This window comes from Sitophilus oryzae, unplaced genomic scaffold (assembly GCF_002938485.1).
Source record: "Sitophilus oryzae breed Bouriz unplaced genomic scaffold, Soryzae_2.0 scaffold_1576_pilon_pilon, whole genome shotgun sequence".
In the NCBI taxonomy this organism is placed as follows: domain Eukaryota; kingdom Metazoa; phylum Arthropoda; class Insecta; order Coleoptera; family Curculionidae; genus Sitophilus; species Sitophilus oryzae.
In genome coordinates, this window is record NW_022146254.1 from 8166342 (window position 1) to 8179513 (window position 13172).

The 13172-nt window shown below is 34.9% G+C and overlaps 1 protein-coding gene across 1 annotated transcript in view; it reads left to right on the top strand.

Moving 5' to 3' along the window:
- LOC115879069 overlaps positions 1-13086 on the top strand; it is a 39627-nt gene extending 26541 nt beyond the window's left edge. Inside the window, exons 7-10 of the mRNA XM_030895713.1 lie at positions 1823-2268; positions 4661-5139; positions 9819-10281; positions 11975-13086. Of these exons, the coding sequence (XP_030751573.1) occupies positions 1823-2268; positions 4661-5139; positions 9819-10281; positions 11975-13017 (2431 nt within the window). The 3' untranslated portion in view covers positions 13018-13086. The remainder of the gene's footprint in view (positions 1-1822; positions 2269-4660; positions 5140-9818; positions 10282-11974) is intronic.
- Positions 13087-13172: the final 86 nt, after the last annotated feature.

Here is a 13172-nt window from a genome sequence, read left to right on the forward strand (position 1 = left end):
TTTTATTTTTTTAGTTAAAAAAACGAGATTTGTTATGTTAGTATATGACATAAACTAGGATTGATTGACGCATTCAATTGTTTTCGGTCACTTCCGGTTTAACCGGAAATGACTACAACTTTTGATTTTTAAATGGCACCTCCGGGATTTTTTTACTTTATTCGATAGAAAATGTCACTCTGAATAGAATGACATATCATATGTCAACTTTTGACATTTTCGCATATGGTTTATTTGAAATTATAACTTGCGGTTCGTAACGAAAATTTGACTTGAAATACCAAATGTGTGGTATCAAATTATTCGTAAAAAAATGCTTTTTCCAAATATGCTAATGAGCCACCCTCGTTCCATTTGAAAAAATTGAGATATGCTTAAAAATACGATTTGAGCATTTTCTAACTGGCCAGGACAAGATACTAAAAACATTAGACCATCAAATCTATTTTTCCAAGGTTCCTTGATGAAGAATTTCCGTTTTTAACATAGCCATGGCACTCTAGATTGAATTTGAAAATACAATTTTTTATTAAGCGAGAATGTAAAAAATTGACATATGATATGACATTCTATTCAGAATGTCATTTTCTATCGAATAAAGTAAAAAAATACCGAGGGTGCTATTTAAAAATCAAAAGTTGTAGTAATTTCCGGTGAAACACTTTTGAGACGCACCCGGTATAATAATAAATCTGTTCAAATAAATGTCAAGTTAAGTTCATACTTGATATCAGTTAGTGATACGCCTGACGAAGTGGGATTCCAACATTAAGGATAATGTCAGTTAGGTTAGGTTAGGCAAAAAGATATTTTATTTCATAATTCATAGTCTGGCACTTTCATCAAAAGTCTATTTTAGCGCCAGCGGCGTTATGTTGGATTATTAATATACAAATTCAAATTCAAATTTCTTTATTAGACCCCATTAAGTTTTAGAGAATAATATTAGTATTAATAAATATGTGTCTAAAGGGATCGCACCGCGATTAAAAAACTGATACAATGGCACAAAGTGCCAGAGTGGTGCGACCCCAAATATACAGTTCATACCAAATAAACTTTTAGTCACGTGATTAAGCTTGACCGGCACAGCGTTGTCCACTTTTATATATTTTCTTTTAATCAAAGTATTTTGGGAAACAAAAACAAATTAATTATAAATATATAATAATAATAATAATAGCTCCCGTATATAGCGTTCAACGCCTTGGGAGTAGCAAGGTACAGCTTGCCATACTAGAGCCGTTCGGTATACAAGGTATATAAATATATACGATATATAAATATATTAACCGTTATTATTTACATCAATAAAACTAACCTTCTTAACAGCACTTAAGGGACATAAAGGGCCATGTCTATCGCTTTCCCGTTCAAAATGTTTAAATGTTTTCTAATAAATTTGCGATGAGTTTTTTACAGCTGTTAAACTATCTTGTACACTTCGCACTAAAAGAGGTTCTAAAAAGATCAATGTTCGACTGCAAGGTCTGCTAGTAAACATTTTCAAGCTTAAAATATTACAACACTATTTATTGAAACCAAAAACTCGTAATACAAAACTAAAGTGTCAAAACGAATGGCAGTGTCAGGAAATAAATAAATAAATGCGGCAACTTGACATTTTTTACAGCAGAGCTACCCAGCGCGAAATTTAAATTCCAGTTAGGCAGCACGGCACCGAATGTGTTCATGGTTGGCAACAATGAGTTTAAAAATCGCGCACTCGATTACGTAACTAAAAGTTTAATTGATATGAAATATATCTACCAAAATGCTATAGACCTGACATACATATCAATTTTAAACCTTTTTTGTGCAGATTTCAAAGCCATCCCTCTTCACCTATACAGAAATCGTCGATTTCTCCCTCGATAGTTAACATTTCGCAATCTCACAAGAGCGAATCAGGATCGATTCAACATAATCAATCGAATGACATTGGAGTTCGTGTCCTGCCTGTATCACTTGGTCATCTCAGTCCGCCGATTCATCCGCACAGCCCGACTTATCAACAAATCGATCAAGTCAACCGGATCATTTCCATGTTGAGTGGAATCAGGTCGTACATGACCTTACCAGTTCCAAACGAGCTCTTAAAACATGTCGATTCCATTACGACGCAGTTGAGAATGATTATAGACGACGATAACGTTCCTCAGAATTTAAAAACGGAAGCTCAGAGGTTGATGTCGACCTTGGAAGATGTAGTTTTTCGAAATAAAGAGTTGAACTTGGTGACGCCTTCGATGGACCTTCCTAATGTTGGTAAGTTGGATATAAAATTTAATATTAGGATATAAATTCTGAAATGTTGGCCTTTAGTGGTTCAGTTCTACTTTATTTCATATACATATGATATACAGGATGTTCCATTTTGGTTGAAATCATACGGTATCTTGGTTATTAGTAAAGATAGGAGGATGCAGTTTGCACACATCTGTCCCAGTTTTTTGTCAAACGGAAGATGCTGTAAACAAAATTTTCTTCGCCCTTTTCGTTTCTGAGCTACAGGGTCTTTTTGAAAATTTTGCAATTTTGGGACGGTCCCCGTTCTCGGTTATTATGAATCATGTCGAGAAGCTGAAAACTGATTCTTGTAGAACTTTTTACGTAAAATACAGTGGCGTTTTTCTACGAAAAAAATATTTTTGAAAATATGAACTAAAGTTATGTTTTTTCAAATGGAACACCCTGTATATTTATGAATCATATGATCCGTCACGGCCTACTAATAGCAGTGACAAATAACAAAAAAATCAAAATGGTATTTACCAGAATAGTCATACACATTAAAATTTTATTTGGGATTAATATATTTTACTTTTGAACTGTTACCACTGAATCTCTGAATATATTTTTCTTTTTTTGATAACGGAATTTATTATAACGGGATATAATTACATGATAGGGGTTATATTATGTTATGGTTCCCATAACGGGTGTGATGGGTTTGCAAATATCTAAAAGCTTGCACTATAAAAACATAAAGCATATTGATATTTATGAATCAGTAATATTTTTTAACTTGATAAACAAATTAGAATACTTACAACATATTATACAGAGTGGGGAAACTAAGACGAGATGGATAATTGTATCTAATGACAATTTGAAAAATCTAGTTCTTGCAAATGATTAATTTTAACTCGATTTTTTCTTGAATTTCCATCCCTTTTAATTTTAATGGTAAAATGTAGAATGAGAGGAGGGGGGGTTAATCACCGCGATCTTAAAAATATATTGTCCCCCTTTCTTAAGTTATAACTCATCATACATGGGGATCTCCCTGTTGTAGGGGGGTAGGGTATTTCCCATTCTCCTCTGACAACAAATGTTCATCCTCCGAGAAGCGGACATCTCCTACCAAGGCTGTACACCCTTTCATGGTTGGAGTTTAACCCTCCGTGACCGTCACAGTCGAGGAGCGTGTCTCCAACTGAGGTACCACCCGTGAGGTGGAGGCTGGTGGATCTGTCCCCGTTTTCTCCACCTCTTTAACTTGGTCTCTCCTTGGACTGGATACCGGTGTTGTCTCGAATCTATAATAGAACTCTAGATAATCTAATAATCTCTCTTTCTCAACTGGCTCCTTGGATTTGAGGTCAATTCCTATTGCGAGGACCTGACCATGGCCCTCCTTCCTCGAGTTGATGACTCGCCAACTCGATGTCCTTACATTGGAGTTCTGGCAAAGTTGGTAGTGGTTCTGGCAAACTTGCCTCCCGGTCTTGGGCGGTTTTTCACCTTGTCTTTTTCTCTCCTTGCCCGAGCAGAAGTGAGAGGTACTCGCACTCTCTCTTGCCTTTTGGTGGAGATGCGCCTGCCTCTTTGATGGTTCCTTTACTCCCCTCTTCTTTTAGGAGCTTTCGTTTTTGCTTTCTCTGAAACAAGTCCTTCGCGAAGCAGTCGGAAGTATCTTCGACTCAGGCCGGGTAGAGGAAACAGTAACTTGTGTAGCCTGTTGACTCTAGAGGTAGGCACCCGACCCTTACTAGAGGGGGTGATAGCTTGTATGCCACTCGTGGAGGCAGGTCTAGCGCAAGTGTTAGCTGCCTCTCGGTCCAGTTTTACAGAGCCCCGCATGTAGAAGTAAAGGGTAAAAATAATGGGTTGCCACCTGGTGCCCCGAAGGTTGAGACCAGTAAAGGCTAGTCTTCTATCTAGCCATGCATCCCTTTAACCTAGCTCCACAGTCGCGCGTCGCGTCGTAGGATTTAGTTTTTTGATGAGGTTGTCTCCTCTTGGTCTGGCCGGTTAATCCAATACCACCCGCACCCTCTGCCCATGTGACATGACCACAAACCGTAGAGGGTGCCTGGTATGACGGGTAGGGTAGTCCCGTCCGGCATCGTTATATGTCTCTGACTACGACACTACAACCAGAGACAACACAGCGAGATGCTCCTTAAACCTAGCTAAAGTGCCAGAGGGGATGATCAGCTGGTCATCCCCCCTGGAATCCCACCAACGACAAGGTCTTGCATCTTCTAGGGAAAGATTTTAAGGATATTGTACAAAATTTCGATTACTAAAAGATCTACAACTCTTTTTAAAAACTGACCGTTTGCAAGAAAAAGACTTTCGGAATTCGTCACAATTTAAACTCAATCTTCCACCTTATCTTGGTTACACCACACTGTATAAGAATTTTTTTCAGCATCTCACGATTTCGGTTTGGAGAAAGAAAGACAATACGACGCAGCGTATCCGTATAATCCATATCCCCTTCAAGCCTATCAAAAATTGCCCCCTCATGTGCAGTTTTCGACACCTGTTGACCAGCTGTTAAACAGGCCTAGAAGTAAATCGCATCGATCTGAGAAGAAACATCACAGACATATGATAAAAAGAACGATGTCCAATCCGCAGGCGGGATCCAGAAAAGAAGACATTACTTGGGATCAATCCACTCTCGTCAGTCCCATAATTGAGAGATTACAGCCAGCAATGTACTCGCCACCTGCACCAATCGAACGAACTTCTCCAGATTACCCTGACGTATTCTACCAAAAACTACAACAGCATATATCCAATGGATACACGTTGCCTATCAGTGTGCATCCTGGAATGATATCTAGAAAAGGCACTGGACCTACTAAGCATAGTTTACCAAATAGCAACCCTCTAAGTCCACAGGTATGTGTATATTAAAAAATTTCAGCTATAGTCTGTCTGGCGGGAGTATATACGATTTTGAGACTATGTAAAAAAAAACAATTTACTTTATAAATCAATTGTCACTAACTTGATATTCTTTCGTCGGACAGTGTTAGTTATATGATTATTTGAAAGTTGAACCTATAGATGATTCGGATAATTAATTGAATAATAAAATGTTGATCTTTTTTTTTGCTTTGATGTATGACAGATAGTAGTATCATTTTTTTATTCCGTTTATAAAGAATAATAACACATACTGGACAATAAATATTTCAGCAAAATCACTACACTTTGGTTACGATACGTTAATGAAACATTTATAATTTGGAAGAAGAATGAACTCGATGAAAAATGAGTTGAAAGAATATTGCAGTATCAATTTCACCATGAGAGTAGAAACTTTTTTTATTGAATGTACGAGTATACAGACCAGACACACTGGAGCAGTACATTCACCATAACTCCAACCATATACCGTTGGTCCGAATTGTGTTCGGGAAATTTTATCAGCATATTCTGCAGATAAAAATAAGTAAAAACGTTCTTATAAATAAATAAGTAAAAACGTTCTTATAAATGTATGTCCTAAATGTTTTGTTTCAGAGATACAGAGTGTAGAAGTTTCATTTTTATTTCGAAATTTTCTAAATAATTTCTGAGCAGTAATCGATATTTGGATAAAAATTGGTGTCTGGGTGTTTTTTGACATGAGAAATTAGATTTCGATGTCAATCTGACTTCTACTTGTAGAGGGCGCCACCTACATATTTTTAGCTGCTTTGAAGATTTGCGCCGTTTTCTACGTAAAAAAGTCTCTTGCCAAAAAGACTCGTCCCAGAATAGATTGCAGCAAAAAAAATTGTTTGCTCTTTATTACATTGGCTGATCGTTCTGTAGTATAATAGCTACCTGATCACTTTATGGTTATGAACCCCGCCAATTTATACCTGTAAAAATACATTTATAGGTTTATAGGGTGAGTCTTAAATAAGTGCAAATATTTTCAGGGCTGGTAGATCTCGATAAAAGAAACATATTTTCTCTCTACCGTTTTTGAAATAAATCTAAAATAACCGAGTTATTTTACTTTGAAAATTTCCAAAAAAAAATTTTTTGCTTAAATTTTGAGAACTTCTTTTCTGGATTTTCTCTCTTGTAAACTTAATCTACTACCTATATGTTATTAAGAGATAATGTGTTTTAATTTAGAACTAAAAAAATCCAAAAAAATTTTAAAAAATTGAAAATTAAAAAAAAATCGCGAAAAGGCCACATAATCGTGTTTCTGGGGTCGAAATATACCACCCCTAAAAATATTGCACTTATTTAAGACTCACCCTGTATATACCTGTGAAAAATTACGAGCATTCTGTATATTATGTGTCTACCTCGCGGTGTTGATTTGCAAACATGGAGATATTTATTCCAAGCAAGATAAAAGGTATTCTTGATTTAAGAGCGAAAACTATACTTTTAATTGTTCATGATCTCTTTGCGCATCAAGATCCCTCGGCTACTGTGAGAAATGTAGTTACGAAATGTCCAAATATTACGAGAGTTGGTGAAGCTACGATTTATAGAGTTCTGAAACAAAGAAAAAGTGGAACTGTTTGTGAGCCCAAAACATGTACGGGGAGGAAGCCATTGTTATTGATGACTGTTCTAGGAGCATAATAAGGAGACATGTGCACGCCTTTTACTTAAACAAGGAAATACCAACTCTCGATAAAATTCAGAAAGTTCTAAATGAAGACGAAAACTTGTCGGTGATGGGATATCACATTGTACACAACAAAACGTCTTTTGGTCATATGCTCTCACATATCAACCATAAAAGGAATAGACTATAACATTTTGGCCATAGTCTATTTCTTAATTGTTGATATTGTTTGGTTGGAAATATAGTATTATTTCAATACTATCAACATGATCAACAGTAACCAGGACGCCATGACATACTGTAAAATACAGGCAGTCAAGAGGTTCAGATTCCGGCCGCAGCGAGCGCTGGGGTCGGGATTTATAATATCAGTTCAAATGCACCAAACCTTTATGCATGACAATCATCTGAATAGCTTTTGTTAGCCCAGCATTGACATCCAGAACATTATGGAAGCCTCTTCAATGGCCTGAGAGAAAAGTGCAGAGAATTTTACTCCATCAGCTATTTCATTAACATAGTAACCCTGGCTAGTATTTAGGGAGTTGCACTCTCCTCTTAGTTTATTTCTTACTTAAGAGTCTAAGTAAATTAAAGATAAAGGATTATGCTATATCCGTATTGTAGCACATTTTTAGATAACTTCTTCATTTTTAAGATCTTGATGGTCAAACATCAACAAAATATTCCTTATGTTTGGATTAAATTTTCTCGAAAATAAAGACAATTTAAAATTCAGTTACAATATGGAAATAGATTGAAGTTTTGTGATTACAGTGATATATAATTTATATGTTTTTGTAACAAATTACTCGCTATTTTATGGCAAATGCTGAAGCTCTGTAAACCTTAATCAAAGCACGTGTGTTTGGAATTTTGGGCGTGGTTTAACACGACAGGATTGGGCTAAGCCTTGGGCAGATTTCTGAAATATAGTTTTTCCTTCGGCCGCACACCCGCTTTACCCGACCCCTGAGAGCAACCCGAACAATACAACGTAATAGACTCTTAATAATGGCTTCCTATACAGGGTGGCGCCTCTCATACGCCGCGGAGGCTCTAAGGAGAACGACAGTTTGTATTGAAATGAAATTTTGTGAGCATATGTAGGTTAATTCAGAGCACTTTTTAAAAATATAGAGAGTTCTACAGGGTGTCCCCAAAAAAAGTTACATATCAAAGTTGTGTTTTTTGTAATGGAACACCCTATATATTAATTGATTTTTGGATTCTGGGAGAAAAATAAAGGCGAGTTTTATAAGAGAAGTATATAACTAAAATGTAAGGTTTTTGACATATTTAACATTTTCTAGAAATAAAGAACAATTTTAAAATTACAATAAAAGCTACCTAAATTGGAATTTACCCGGTATAGCCTAATATGTAGTTAAATTAACCATTGTACTTTAAATTAAATTAAAACTTAATCCAAAAAGTTATACAGGGTGAGACAAAATTAATATTGAACATTGGCCACCTTTAAAAGCATGTTACTCTTTTATTTTAAATGGAACACTCAGTATATTATTCCGATATTCAATGGAGAATTCATGTCTCTTCAAAATACTATTAAGGTTGCCTACCCTTCAAACAAATATGTTCCTAGATATTTTCATTTACATAATTTGATCTGAGTAAATCCTTATTATTTGATAAAATCTAGGTGGCTGTGATATGTCTGACGTTGCTTCAACATAGCTGTCTAATTAGTCCAACTTTAACAACTAGTTATCATTTTATGTCAGTTAAAACAAAAAAAATTCTCAGAAATTTGCCGAAAATGCAAACTTATCCTACATCAGAGAGAAATGATATGATTCCATTAGTTATCGAATGCAGGTGTGCATTCACCAATTAATAGAATATTAAATGCTCCTGATTTTATCTAGTCTGTTTTTTATGGGGATATGTTAAAGACAGTGTTTACAAAACTCGACCAACTATTGTCGACAACATGAGAGAAATTATTGTAGCTGCTTTTCGAGGTAGAACTACACATACGCTTTTTAAAATGAAAAGATCCTCTTGGAAAGACAATTATTTTATGCAGTTAACAGGAAAGGAAGCATTTTGAGTATTTGATTTCATTTTAGCTAATTTTTGTCACATAATTATAGTTTTATATCTAGTTTTAATTCTGTAATAATTAAAATATGTTTTAAGCGTGTATCTTTTTATTACCGTTGAGTATTTTACACTACAATCGTTAATTTTTCTTAAATTAACAAAAGGTATATCACAGAGCCCCCTAGATTTTTTCAAACAATAAAGATCCACTGACGCAAAATCATACAAATTAAAATATCTAGGACAATCTTTGTCTGAGGGGTAGGCAACCTTAATAATATTTTGAAGATATATAAATTCTCCATTGAACGCCGAAAAAATATACTGGGTGTTCCATTTAAAATAAAGGAGTAACTTGCTTTTAAAAGTGACTAATGTTCCATATTAATTTTGTCTCACCCTGTATAACTTTTCGGGTCAAATTTCAATTTGGTTTAACATACAATGTTTACTGTACTTAAATATCAGGCTATACATAGTCAACTAAAATTTAGGTAGCTGTTATCGAAATTTAAAATTTACTTTTCGTTTTCACAAAATGTAAAATATCTCAAAATTCTTAGATTTTGGGTATATGCTTCTTTAATAAAACTCACCTTTATTTTTTTCCTAGAATCAGAAAATCAATTAATATATAGGGTGTTCCATTAGAAAAAACAAAACTTTGATGTGTAACTTTTTTTGGGGACACCCTGTATAACTCTATATATTTTTATAAAATGCTTTCAGTTAACCTACATATGCTGCCAAAATTTTATTTCGATATAAACTACCGTTCTCCTTGGAGCTTCTGCGGCGTATGAGAGGCGCCACCCTGTACATGCAAGTCGATACGCCGCGCCGCGTAAAATTTCAACAATAATAATAAAGACAATATAATTAGTGTAATAAAATGAAAGTAATTTAAAAAACGCTTTTCTTTTTTCAGGCGAAGAAAATTCACCATTCCCGTGAAGAAATATCTATACGCATGACCGAAAATAACAACGAAAAAAAATCTCAAGTTTCTAATCACATGGAACCTCAGCGCCTATCTCAATCACCGGAAGTGATTCCAATAACCTTACCTCCATTACCAAAACGACCCGCCGTAATTGTGGAAGATAATTCCATGGAAATAACGAAAGAAACAACTAACAAACCTCTAAAGAATTCACCTTCAATAACCACCATATTGAGAACCACCGGCGATCGAATTAGTTCAAGCCCGGAAATAGAGTTTACAAATGGCAAAGAAAAGGGTCAGGATGAGAACAATACAGAATTTTTAGTGTGGATGGAAAAACTAAAGAAAGATGAGAACCTGAAGAGCAAATTCTTGACTCAAATGGGTATATTGAAAAGACCGATTAAGCAAGAGAGTACAATAGAGATTATGGATAGTGATGAAGGTAAGGTCATTACAATACAGGGTGTTTAAAAAACACGTGCCACCCCTTGTAGCGATGGGATTTTCCTCACGTAAAAATAAGATTTACTTTTCATATCGACATAGGTCCAATTCTGCTTTGATTCGTAGCTACAGGGTCAGTCTAGCTACAGTCTTTATTAATCACAATTAATAAAATAAAAATAAAAATAAAATTAATAAATTATAGGCATTTTACGTTATTTATTAATAAATATCATTACTATTAGTTATTATTGCGATTAGACCCACCTATAGCAATTTCAAATAAAAAAAATTACGGTATTTAAGGTTCATATTTTTTGATGAGGCATCAATGAGTATTTATTTAAATCTTCCGCAAATTAATGCTATTAACATTTTTTAAAGGTTGCTATTAGACTTGGATCAAGGCAAATTAATAAAATTGCGTTTATCTCATCGAAATCGACAAAATATCAAGACACAACTTTTAATCGGCATTAAACTGCTTACACTATTTCGCTAACAAGAGAAAAAACAGTCAGTGGCGTACATCCTTTTTTAGAAAAAAAATATTCCAGTGATAAACGATATGCACGTCCCTGGTGAATATATCGACACTTTTTTTAGCTTTAAAATATGTCGCAGTTATAATAACTTTTAGCATCAAAATATCATTCGAAACGCTAAAAAAAGCATTTGGCAGAAAATTATAATAAATCGAAAAAATAATCAGATTTTAACATCCTGTAGCTACGAAACAAAGCAGAATCGCACCTATGTTGATCTAAAAAATAACTTTTATTTTTACGTGAGGAATCTTCCTACGAAAGCACATGTTTTTTGAAACACCCTGTATAACTTACATACGTTTGAGATAGATAATCTAAATCCACTGTCTAATTTAGATAATCTTAAACCAGAAATCTAGTAATCCTTCCATATTTGCTTTTGTTTGAAATGTGTTTTAATCCAATAGTTCATTTAATCTGGAGTATCCAGATTCAATCTGGGGTATCAGATTGATTTTACTCCCCTCAAGTATAACGCCAGAACAATCTGTACTGGATGTGGTCTTTATGTGGATTACAATTTAGCAGTATTTTGGCGATTTTTTGCGAAATAAGATAGCTGTGTTAAAGGGCCAATAAATTGATTTAACAATATTAATTATTAGCGCAAATAAAAACAGAGGATGGTATTGCATGCAAAAAATCAAAAAGATTTAATTCAAAAATAGATGCAGTTTTTCTTAAATTACTTAAAATCGGCTAGTTCAAAATTGTCCAAATTTGGCATGCGTATTCAGTATACATAGACCTTTAAAAACCTATTTGCGATTTAGCTGTAAAATTAATAAAAGAGTCAATATTTGGATAGTTTAAAATTTGCATGGAATTTCCTGTTTCCAACGACGATGCACTAGCCGGTATATGATCCAGACTATATATACCGAGTGATCAAAATGAGCGCGTATATTATAGGAACTTATTAAAGTGTAAATTATTAGTTCAGTAATGCTCAAACTTATGCTTAAACCAACTGTTATTTACAGGCCTACCATATGAGTACTTTTATTTTTAAATATAAAGTGTACATCTTTAAATTATAAACAATCAGCAAGAAAATCAGTTTTAAAATATTTATGAAATTTTTGTCGTCAAATAATAAAATAATTTAATTTCAAAATTTTTATTTTTATTTCTGAATTACAGAAACACATCCCCAGGAACCAAAAACCAAACCAGTTCAAAACGACGCACACATACCGAAATGTCCAACGCTGCCACCTCTACTCCCCATTTTGGCACAAGGTACAACTATAACCCCACAAGTAACTAGCAGTATTCAACCCAATGCGAATGGTATAAAATACTCCCTATCGTCTTCAATTCCGAATGAAGCTCAATGCAAACAATTGGGAAAAAAATCAAATACGTTGATATCCGAATCCTCAAAGATACAACCAATCAAGTTAGGATTTGCTCCGTCACCGCAAAGATCACCCGATAAGGCCATTTACTCCCCTCAAATTGAACCTATTTCCCCTGTAGGAAATGGTTCAGGATTCGTATTTCCCGATACAATACAGTCTAAAGCAGACAAAGCTGTAACATCTCCCACTTATGTGCAAAAGTTCAAATCTTCGAACACATATGGTCAGTATAAAAACCCCACTTCGCCTAGAATGGCATCGTACCCTCGTGAAGCGGGTACGGAGCGAAGGAAGTCTATGGATCGTCCACAAGCACCGGGCAGTCCACCTAGAATAGCTCCTCACGGTAAACTATGTTATATACGGGACAACCACATGTTTATCCGTTATTTCGATGACACTCAAGTAGAGCTGTTCATCAGCAACCTATCACTTCAAGACGACGAATTATTAAAAACTACCGGTCTGGATCCCGATCAATTTAAACACTCTCTTCCGTTCTCAAAGAGGAAACATTCTTCGGACCAACCTCTAAGTGGAACAGAGATGATACGCTTACCGGAACACGTGGAGTTCAGTAGAAGGGAGGATTTGCGAGAGGTGGAGGAATTTGTGAACGAGAGCAATTTGGTGGAACAGTATGTGCCTAGGGACTTCGCAGACTTCTACAGATACGTTACAGGCTTTCAAATAATTAAGAAAAAAGCGCCAGTGTCTCTACAGACATTTTTGGCCATGTATAATACGAACAGAACCACGGAGCTGTTACGTAAATACCTTCAAAGGACGGATGTAGACACGCCCATGTCTGGTGTTAGATAGACACGTTTAATTTGAGTTCAAGTATTACATTAAGTTTTTTTTTACTTTTTTAATAAAAACCCATTTAAAAGTGTGTATTTATTTCTCTCTTCCTCTAAAAAAAAATAAAATTATCAAAACACCAAAAAATGTATACAGGGTGGTTCGAATTGTAT